Raw genomic sequence first — 11474 nt, forward strand, 5'->3', positions numbered from 1 at the left:
GTGTAGGTTCCGGTGTCCAATAACACTCAACGTCTACAGTGTCCAGAAGAATCTCATTACCTGTAACAGAGATGAATGGTTCTACCGACAGTTAGCAGATTTATTGACATCAGATTGGTAGTAATAATTAAAAAGTGGCACAACATATGTTGGTCTAATAACAAAACCTGGATTAATCTCTGGATCAACATATATGGAAAAAAGGGAGCGCATGGTGGCATCGTGAGTTTGATGTGGTACGGCTTGAAAGCACTCGCCCACCTAAGCGGAGCAGGTAGCTTGAGCTGGATCTCATTGCAGGAGAATGTTCTGGAGAAGGAACGACTAGTTTACCATCTGGGATCACAGTGTCAAACAAAATGGCTGGGTAAATTAGTGTAGCCGACACAAATTTGTCATTCACTGAAGCTGGAGAAAGACAGGCTAGAAGAAAGCTTTCCGTTATTTTATTTGTCCTCCCATCATGCAGGACCCTTACATTCTTTTTGTATTGCGCCACGCACTAGAATCAACAATAATTATTGACTGAAAGACATAATAAGATTTCACATGATAACTTAGTCTACTTCTAATGAAAATGGCATAAAAAAAGTAGCCGCGACATGAATATTCTCTGAGATGATTAACTGAAACATCAGTTCTAAAATGGATGTACTTACGGTGTGAAAGCATCCTATAAAAATAATGTGTAAAATAATCTAAACTGACTTTTGTTGATAAACGGAATAGTGACATCAATCCACAATTTTCATGCCATAGTTGCATAGGCTCTGGCTCGCCATATAATTTCAGATAAAATGAAGATAGATCGCATTGGACACAATCAGATAAAATGAAATCCTAAAACCACAATGCTAGTTTCAACACATTTCACAGTGTTGCAAATAGTGGCAGATCCAAAAATGATTAAAGGAGGGGCTGGTTTCTCCTTTCTCCCCTTTCCTTTCTTCTTCCTCCTTCTTTCTTCTCAAAAAATGGAGAAGGGGCTCAAAGAGGAGCTCCATTGTTTTTTTGGGTCTAGGGGGGCTGGAGCCCCCTAGACCCAGTGCTGAGGATTACTCGGCATGTCACCATATAATTTATGGAGATGCACATCGTTTAATGATAATGAAATTCCAAACCCCCACTGAATGGCCCTATAGATCAACTCTCACAGCTTGAAGTTCTTCTCTTGCTCCAAAAATCTGCAATTAGTGGAATATAAGATTTCGGAAGCTTGTTGATCTGCGCTAAACTCTCATGACTTCACGTGTACATCTTTCATGTTTCATGGTCTTTCAAAAATTCGACATTGCACCCATTTGTCTGTTTTAGTTTAGCGCTCCCATTGAACAGCAGGCCTCGATAATGACAGGCCTCAATCATGCACTAGTTAAATTTCACAAATATTAAGTAGAGAAGTCTTGAGAACATCCTTCTTTGATGAAAGTGCCGTGTCGTCTTAACCAAAAGAAGGCCCTGGAGATCTGAACTAACATGGATCTGATATTTCTCAAACTATTCTGTTCCCATGCGTTTGTCTGATTCTACTGAAGTTTAGTACTTTCATGCGTTCTTACACAAGCTAAAATATATGCCTATTCTAGATTAGCAAATGACTAACCAAATACAGTACCGAGAGTAAGAGAAGTTTATTATATGAAGGCGTAGTTGAGAAGCTTACTATTTGCTAGTTTTAGAGCGAGCCACATGTCGCTAACAACATATCGAAGAATAAAAAATGTATCCAAGCCAATCGCCAACAACTAAGGACTTGTATGAAAGATTGAAGCCATCATATTCAGAGTTGATGATACTATAATTAACTGATACATGGTAATTAGACTAGCAGTTGAAACTTGTTCAACCAGAATCTACGTGAGTCTTGAATTGTGTTCATGTCCTTTAGACAAATAGGACTAAGATGTTAGAGCTTTATTTGCTCCATGGATTACTATGGAATCATGAGAGGGAACTATTTTCAATTAAGAGTTGTTCCAATTAATACTAAGCACTCGAGTAGTCCTACGAAAGAGGCCTATAGCTACCTATTAGGCTAGGCGGCGTCTTTCCTCTATAGAAAGTAATTCTCTTAGAGCAAGTATTATGGTGGGCTATAGCAGGCTGAATGTTGAGGTGGAGGAGAGAGAAGAGGAGAGAGAGAGGAGAAGTGGATTGTTAGCTTACCGCCAGCTTCGACACAAAAACCAATAAATCTGTGAGATAGACAAGTGAGTCATGTATTATTGGTGGAGAGTTAAACCACTATACAAGTGGACTGAGAGATGAGCTGCAAAGATTGTTGCAGCCAGCAGTAGGCTAAATCATTAGCCTTGCTCTTAGGAGACTATATAGTAGCTACATGCTTGGGAGATGATAAAGTTCAATTGACCAGCCTTCCTATGATCGGAATTTGTAACAATATATCACCATGTTGTTGGGGCAAGAAAAGAATATTGCTTGATGTCATATGAATATACATGGCCAAGCAGTGAAACCAGCATTTGTTTGTACTACCTAGCTAGACCATTACGTGTGAGTCACTACTACGGAAAACTTTTCCGAGGTGGGCATTAATCGATTTACCGAGGCGGTTTTAGCAACCGCCTCGGATTGAAGGTCATAGTAAATGAGACTTTTTCTGAGGAGGTTGTATGCCTGCCTCGGCTAAATAAAAAACAAAAAAAAGAAAAACTGACATGCGCCTGGTGCGCCGTTGCCGCCGCCAAAGAATCTGCCCTGCCCGCCGCCGCTGGAGGATCTACCCCGCCCACCGCCGGATCCGCTGCGCCCACTGCCGGATAGGCCGAGCCGCCGCCCTCACCGGCTGGATCCAGGCTAGGGAAGGGCGCTCGCCGTAGCCGGGAGCTCGCGGGCGCCGCCTGGAATACACACTACCGCGGGAGCTCGTGGCGCCATCGGGAATCCATGCCAGGGAGGGAGCTCGCCGCCGCTCCACTCCAGCGACAGCGGTGGAAAGGGAGAGGTCAGAGAGGGGCATGCGTGAGAGCGAGAGTCTGGTGGAGAGGGAGAGGACGGGGCGGCGAGTGTGGTTGAGAGGGAGAGAGAGAGAACTGTGACACTCCAAACCCTAAGGGGGATATCAACCAAGAGGTGCTATTTGGGCTCAGTATTTTCCGAGGTGGGCCTTATAGTGTTCCCGCCTTGGTTAATCGATTAACCGAGGCGTTTGCTTTAGAACCGCCTCGGTTAATCCATTTTGCGAGGCGATTTTTTAACCGCCTCGGTATTAACCGAGCGGTTGAAATTCCTGCATGCCTTGGAGGTGCTTAAAAAAGGTCCCGGTAAATCATTTTTTGTAGTAGTGAGTATCTGAAGAACTGTAAATTAAACATATATTGTCTTGCAATTTTACAAAAGAGCAAGTGACCTCTGAACTCCTGATGCTAGCCATTCCTTTTCTGGGGGTGCTAAACGTCAGGTCAAATAAACATGTGTTTTTTTCCTACGTATTAATACTTCATAGCTCTAAGTGTGCCTACCTTTATATGTGTTTTACCTAGCCTGGTTCTTGAAAGGTCATAATTGAATCAGTAATAAACTTGTAATCATGCAACTTTCCCTTTGTTTTAATAACTTATCAAAAAAAATAGTATGTGCATCATGAGTTTCAAAATTTGGTATATGGCGCTGATATTGGTGCTTAAGGTGCTAAAATAAATGCATGGACAATTATGTTTACATGCACAACAACTAGTGCAAAAATATGCAAAAGCAGTTTTGGTTCTCATCACCATTACTTCGTTAAAGTATATCTTTTGGAATATTTGCAAAGTTGAAAAAGCTCATGCAACAAAACATGGAATTCTTTTTAATTTCTTCTTCTGATATCTACAGTGTCAATCGTATATTTTTAAGAGATTCAAGCCATGCATCAAACTTTAAGAATATTCAGAGTTCTGCTCAACATGTTGAATGGTACCGACACATATGTCCGGTGAAGACTAGCTAGGCTCTCACATTTTCCCCCAAATGTAACAGAAAACTGGCTTGATTATTTCTATGGGTGCAACCCAGCAAACTCAAACACTATCTTTGGCATAACCTAGTATAATTCATTTACGCTTTCATAATTTAATAAGTATTTAAACAACTTGTTAGCATGTCCATAAGTTTTCTTAAAAACTGTTAGTTTCTTAAAAGACTACAATATTTTCTTTATTGAATAACAACTATAGAGAAGTTTACCATATGGCTGCATAGTGCAAAAAAAATTGTAAACATATTTACTTAGCGTAGTAACTACACGTATGCAGTTATGAAATACCGCACAAAGAGACACCTAAACCTCCTGAATGTCACTCAGGAAGGGGAAACATTGTGGTCAGTATTTTAAAGGCTACATACATGACTTGGTTCTGATGACATCTTTCCCCTTCAATATTTTTTTTTAATTTCAGATCTAGCTAGAAGTGGCAAAACCAAAATTCTACAAGCTTTAAATTCAATGGCAATTGCCTGGGTACAAGCTAAGTGAAGGTTGAAGTATGACAAAAACCAATTTTGACCCTAACACAGAAGGTGCCTTCAGATTATGTTAAAATAGTCCAACTATGGCAAATTAAAAACAAGATTCAACTTTGTACATGGAAAAATAACGGTACAACACACATTTTTTTACTTGTTTTGCATTATGTTTGAGTAAAATGCATTGCCAGTCATCGAACCTGATTCGGAGTGTCATCCCGGTCCCTAAACATTTTAATTACACATTAAGATCCGTAAACTCGCTAATCATATCACGTGAGATCCAAATCACAGTTGTTTAAACTAAATCGAAAGTTATATAAATTGTTCAAATTAAAATTGTATACATAGTATATATGTACACACAAAAATAATTCATACCAATTTACTTTTAAAATATATTAAAATATTGTTTTTGAGGAGACAAATATATTCAAAAATAAAATATCTGCATACAAAATCGTAAAACAAGAAACTGATATGACCGATTTTTTTAAAAAATAGAAAATAAAAAAGGTCATGTTTTGGAGAAAATATTGGGAAAAGTATTCGGCATAAAGTTTTGAAACAAAATTTTGGAGAAAAATTAGAAAATATGAGAGTTGAGCCGAATTTTTCAAAATTAAAATTTTCACCAACAAGTAAGCTCTACATAAGTTGAAAAACTTCCACTTCATAACTTAAAAAATGATGATTTCAACTTCTCGTGGTACAGTTAACAAATCTAAGGATCTGAATATAATGGGCATTTTGAAAGCTTGGAGACCAGAATGACACCTCATACCAAGTTCGAGACCGGCGGTTAGGGATGTAAACGGATTGGATACGGACGAATATTGTCAATATTGTATTTGTTTTCACATTTTCTATCGGATTCAGATTCAAACACGGATAGTCTCGATACAAATAATGATTCAAATTATTTCGGTTACGAATACGAATAGATGTGTATCGAATACGGAGTGAACCGGATGTGGATCATGTCGGGCACGGATGTTTATTCAGATATCGAGTAAAGACAATATTTATTCATATTGCACATGTTGTAACGCTGGAACATCATAAAATTCCAAATTCTAATTAAATTATACTTAACCAAGCAAATTAATAAACAGCTTTTCCAACTATTACATAGATGAGAGAGATTCAATTACATGACATTCTAACTTGCACTCAAATCGATTCACCTATTTTGGAGGCTAGATTTGAATTAAAATCATGCTTGATTATAACAATAGATGACATACCATTTTAGGCACTCAACTACACGACATTGACATTCTAATTTATTACATGCATAATATATGTAGGACATATTAATTTATTACTAGAGTTTTTATGTAGGAGATATCAATTTATTACTATAGTTTGAATTATTATACGATATTGAGTTTTTATTAAAATGGAACGTCAAATCATTGCTAAAGTTTGACTTTACTTCTTAAAATAGACTAGGAATAAATAAGATTCAACTTCTACAGAGTGGCAATAGGTAGATTATATTTTTAGAAAAATTTTTGTGCTAATTTTATGTTTTTCTGATTTCAAATGAATTAGTTATAAACTTTTAGAGACAAATTCAATTTATAATAATGTATATATTTCACATTGTAAATCCAAAGTAGTGGAACTAGCTAGATTATATTTTTAGAAAAATTTTGGTACCAATTTTATACTATTCTGATTTGAAATGAATTAGTTATAAATTTTTAGATATTAAATTAGTTTTTAATTAATATATATATTATAAAACTATTCGAATTTGATATCCGAATCGCCTATCCGGATTATCCGATATCCAACTGATATTGCCCATATTGTATCCGAATCCGATATTCGAATAAAGTATCCGAATTCCTATCCGATATCAGAAAAAACATCCGGATATCCGAAAATAATATCCGAATCACTATCCGACCCCTCTCGGTCGGTCGAACGGTTGGAAAATATTCGTACCATTTACATCCATACCGGTGGTACATTTTACTCTTCTTCAGTCGTTGTCATTATGACCACTCTTCTACGCGTGGCTTTTCTCAAAGTATATGAGAAAAAGAAGATAAGTACCACAAGAGAGTTGAATGTGTGCCTCATTCAAAATATTGGTTCTGCTGCACACGGCATGTCCAGTTTATGCCATGGCATTTCTTTCCCTTTTCCTTTTCTTCTGCCTTTAGACGACCCTTTGCCTTTACATCCATGCACAGATTAATAAAACTACTGCACGCAAAAGCAGATGCTGATAGAATAACTTGCCCACCGGGGAACAAGGGTATTTGGTAGGTACTTCTACTGGTCTGGTCGCTGAAGCATACGATGGTGTGGCCAGAATAACAGCTACCTAGGCCTGTCGCGTGTCTACACCTGCATACGCGCGCTCAACGAATTGTATTGCCATGCCCCACTGGGGGATCAAAAGCTGCAAAGGGCAAAGAAGCTTCACGGAGATAGCCTTCAAAAAATAAAGATAGCCACAGATACTTGTCCCGGCCCACGAAATATTTTTTTTTTGCCCCAAGAATAAGCTCACATGTTGCTCAGTTAAGGCAGCTAGCTGTGCAAGAAGCCCTTGGGCTACTACCCCTCTTTCCCTGGCTAGTGGCTTATATAAACCCAGCACCTCCTGCCCTACGCCTCATCAGCATCATTGCAGCGAGCACACAGAGGCACCCTGCAGCGAGCAGTAATTAGTGCTGCAGCTAGTATTGTTTAGCTTTGCTTGGGCGAGGTGCCTGATCGCGAGTTCGAGATGAAGGTTGCCATGGCGGCCGCGGCCTTTGTTCCCCTCGCCGTCGCGGTCCTCTTCTCCGTGTCGTCGGCGGCGGCGTCCCCCATCCAATGGGGGAAGCTGGACCCGCACTTCTACGACCACTCGTGCCCGCAGGCGCAGCAGATCGTGGCGTCCATCGTGGGGAAGGCGCACTACCAGGACCCCCGCATGGCCGCCTCCCTCCTCCGCCTCCACTTCCACGACTGCTTCGTCAAGGTACGCGCGCGAGATCGCTGCGTCGCTTGATTGCCTGATGATGATGAGCTGACGATGGCCTGCGCATCGTTCAATAATTCAGGGCTGCGACGCGTCGATCCTTCTGGACAGCAGCGGGTCCATCGTGAGCGAGAAGCGGTCCAACCCCAACAGGGACTCCGCCCGGGGCTTCGAGGTCATCGACGAGATCAAGGCCGCCCTCGAGGCGGCCTGCCCCGGCACCGTCTCCTGCGCCGACATCCTCGCCCTCGCCGCCCGCGACTCCACCGTCATGGTAAAAGTCACTTGCCTCTCTCAGGGTCAGGGATCTTTCTACCATTTCTCGTGCTTCAGCTTCTTTGTGTTTCTTTGCTGTGCGCACCGCGCGCTTTGCCCATATGCTCCCATTCCACGGCTGCGATGGAAACGGGCCGGGCGGCTAGGCCCTGCGGTGTTTAGGCATCATAACCAGGCAGCTGCATTCCCAATTTTTTTGTTTACTGTTTATCATGGCGATCCGAATCAGGGAAACATATGCAATAATCATAGAATAGATGCCTAGATGACAAGACCTTAAACACTTTACTAAAAATTATTATGTGTGAAATTAAAGGATGCCTTTTCTTTTTGTGGAGTATAATGCACAATCTTTTTCCAAATACGTTTGGAAAAAGTTATATATTTTTTGTAAAAAAAAAACTTATTAAGCTTGGTATGTCAAGTGACAAGAGTTTCTATCTGTACACACAGCTATATACAACACGAACAACGAATCATATACAAATTAAATCACGCATTAGGCCAAGTACGGTGACTGTCTAATTGACAGTGCATATGCATTGCCATGTAAATCTTCAGATCATTTAATAGAGAACTCACACAATAATTTGTACAATGATAATATAAGGGAGCGGTTTTATAGCCCTAGCTAGTTCTCTCTCATGCATATCATCAAAAATTCAACGTAGAATTGCATCAAAGAATTTACAAGACTACTTATAAGTAGCTAGCAATGTACTTATGTTTACTCTATTGTGCTATATCCATATCGTTCATTATTGATTCGCTGTAGACTGTAGTGTCGGTGAGCATACGGACTCACCCGCCTGAAAAAGGAAGCAAGGGCTTCACACGAATGTGAATGTGTGTAATTTCCATGCCCCCTGTACCGCAGTACCAGAGGCACATGCAAAACCTGGCCGCTTGCCGTGAAGCTGCCCTGCACATCTGATGTAGGCCTCTCCAATCTTCGTTCACTCTCATCACCCTATCCACGACAGTACAAAATCTACATTGCTGATTATTCCGTGTGTCATCACACCGTAATTAAAGAAGAGACAAAGCTCATGTTGGGGGGGGGGGGGGGCATGGTGCTTGGTAAAAAGCAGCGCCAAAGTGCATGCATGTAGTTTACTAGTTTCAAAGTTATGGAACCTTATGTCTGTCGTCATGGGATAAAGACAGGGCAAACCCAAAAGGACCTCGCTACCATCATATCTCCATGCACTCTCTACTTTTTAGACTCAAATCTACACTGTATAGTAGTAGTAGTAGCAGCTATATCGCTGGGTTGAAATACTACTACCAGTTTTTTTGTTTTTACTTTGCGTCGCTGGCTGCTTCACCGAAATCTCCATCAATTAAGTTAACTCTTGACACTACGATACTTGGCTGCACGAATTGCAGACTGGCGGGCCCGGGTGGATCGTGCCGCTGGGGAGGAGGGACGCTCGCGGCGCCAGCGTCCAGGGCTCCAACAACGACATCCCGGCACCAAACAACACCCTCCCCACCATCATCACCAAGTTCAAGCTCCAGGGCCTCGACATCGTCGACCTCGTCGCACTCCTCGGTATGTATAGTATGTTCACACTTCTTGCATACTGTGTGTGCCACTGCCAACTGCTAGCTAGATGTTGTGTGGATGATCAGTAGGATTGTGTGGCCAGCTAGTAGCCACCATCTGCGTTCTGCTAAAGAATCATTGATAGATTGAAAGTTAGATGAACATGAGCTAGTAGGCAGCGACAACACTCGGCTCTGATTGGTACTAAAAGTCACCCATTGCTGTTGTGGACGGCGTCACCAGCAGTACAGTTCATGTGCATTAGCGTCCGGAAAAGTAGTACATTGCTGTGGTTGCATTATTTACGGCAATGCATTAATTGGCATATTAATTCTTGATGTTAAATGGACAGATAATTAAGGTGAGTATCAGTGTACAGTTTTATGACATCGTTACCAAAACTAGAAACCAAGTACTGTGTCAGTGAGTTTCATGGTGATGAAATTTCCTCACATCTTATGAAACTGCCCTGCTCTCTCCTTTTAATGATCATGCCACCGCAAAAATTTTTTGGAAATGGTATAACATTTAATGGTCAATATGCATGGCCGCTTGCTGTCAGTGTAGCAGCAGTACATGACAGCAACTCTCTGATGATGGCAGGTAGCCACACCATCGGCGACTCCCGGTGCACGAGCTTCCGCCAGCGCCTCTACAACCAGACGGGCAACGGCCTCCCGGACATCACCCTGGACGCGCCCTACGCGGCGGCGCTGCGCCTGCGCTGCCCGCGCTCGGGGGGCGACCAGAACCTCTTCTTCCTCGACCCCGTCACGCCCTTCAAGTTCGACAACCAGTACTACAAGAACATCCTCGCCTACCGCGGCCTGCTCGCCTCCGACGTGGTGCTCCTCACCGGGAGCCCCGCCACCGGCGACCTCGTCAAGCTCTACGCCGCCAACCAGGACATCTTCTTCCAGCACTTCGCGCAGTCCATGGTCAAGATGGGAAACATCTCGCCGCTCACCGGGGCCGACGGCGAGATCAGAAAGCACTGCAGGAGGGTCAACCACAACTGATCTCTGTTTGGTTCCGATACAGTTGGGAAATTTAATTTGCTTGTTTCTGAAGTTTTTGGTTGGTTGGTTTGTTAATTTAGTGCTCTCATCAGCTTATTGCTCAGATTTCTCATTTGTTCTCTTCAACTGTGTATGAACTTTCCTTGTCCATGTGTTGTGTATTTCCTTGATGGATTTGGTGTTCTTGTTAGAGGAATCCGTTTCGATTGTACGTTGGACTCGAGGTACATTAATGTTGGTTATATCAGGTTCCAGCCAAGAAAATTTGGTGAAATAACTTAAATGTTTAGTCATGTACTTTCAATAGCCTTACAAGCGCGGCAACTTCCTCTGCTTACTTCGAAAGACACATGTATATCCATTTTGTCATTCCTGCAACCCCTACTGGCCGTTGATTATTGGCCTCACCCACCGTGACACCGCCCATCCACACCAAATCCACTTCTTTCCAATTCTACCTCCAATCCCTCTTTCTTATGAACCAACTGTTGCACCCCAATGCAACTCAATTCAAGCTCTGGCGTTCAGCCTCTACTTCTTAATTTGCAGCTAGCCCTGCGAATGGGTTGAAAACCAAACTAAACCAACATCAATCCATTCTCATGAGGGAAATTAATATTATTCACTTCACTCCAAACCATCATCACCACACACCAATCTAGTCCAAATATTTCAGCTCATAATGTAATAAACCATTAGCCAAACTATGGTTACAACCTAATAAGAACTCGTTTCAAAAAATAATATTTATAGTGTAGGTCCTGCAACACTGTTTTGCACAGAGTATCTGCCAGTCATATTGAATCATCGCTAAAAATTTCAATCAATTTCGATAAAATTTATAGTGTGAATGCGAGGTTTTATTTCCAGGGTCCGGCTCGTTACCTAGGGCCCATGTGTAGGTCTAGTTACGCAACTTTGCACAGAGTAGCTGCCAGTCTGAGTCATCTCCAATAAAGTTCGGTCAATTTTGATAAAATTTGTAGTGTGAACGTGATATTTTATTTTCTGGGTCCGGCTCTTGACGTGGGACTCATGTGTAATTTAAGTCACACTGTTTTGCACAGAGTAGCTGCTAGTCATACTGAGTCATCTCCAACAAATTTTAATCAATTTCGATAAAATTTCATAGTGTGAACACGAGTTTTTATTTATATGGTCCGGCTCTTGACATGGA

General features: G+C 41.7%; 1 protein-coding gene across 1 annotated transcript; it reads left to right on the forward strand.

Annotated features, from left to right (window-relative positions):
• The first annotated feature begins 7050 nt into the window (after positions 1 to 7050).
• Positions 7051 to 10580, forward strand: LOC120676295 (peroxidase 72-like). The gene is made up of 4 exons (XM_039957531.1): positions 7051 to 7453; positions 7536 to 7727; positions 9119 to 9284; positions 9882 to 10580. Exons 1-4 carry the CDS (start codon positions 7217 to 7219, stop codon positions 10295 to 10297), a joined length of 1011 nt encoding a protein of 336 aa, XP_039813465.1. The 5' UTR covers positions 7051 to 7216; the 3' UTR covers positions 10298 to 10580.
• The last annotated feature ends 894 nt before the right edge of the window (positions 10581 to 11474 follow it).

This window comes from Panicum virgatum, chromosome 5N, assembly GCF_016808335.1.
Source record: "Panicum virgatum strain AP13 chromosome 5N, P.virgatum_v5, whole genome shotgun sequence".
Lineage (NCBI taxonomy): Eukaryota > Viridiplantae > Streptophyta > Magnoliopsida > Poales > Poaceae > Panicum > Panicum virgatum.

What these genes read in the sequence shown, in the direction of transcription:
- LOC120676295 (XM_039957531.1), top strand. Translation starts at nt 7,217, where the DNA reads ATGAAGGTTGCCATGGCGGCCGCGGCCTTTGTTCCCCTCGCCGTCGCG. An exon ending in TCCACGACTGCTTCGTCAAG is followed by an intron (nt 7,454 to 7,535) that starts GTACGCGCGCGA and finishes TCAATAATTCAG; the next exon opens with GGCTGCGACGCGTCGATCCT. An exon ending in CCCGCGACTCCACCGTCATG is followed by an intron (nt 7,728 to 9,118) that starts GTAAAAGTCACT and finishes CACGAATTGCAG; the next exon opens with ACTGGCGGGCCCGGGTGGAT.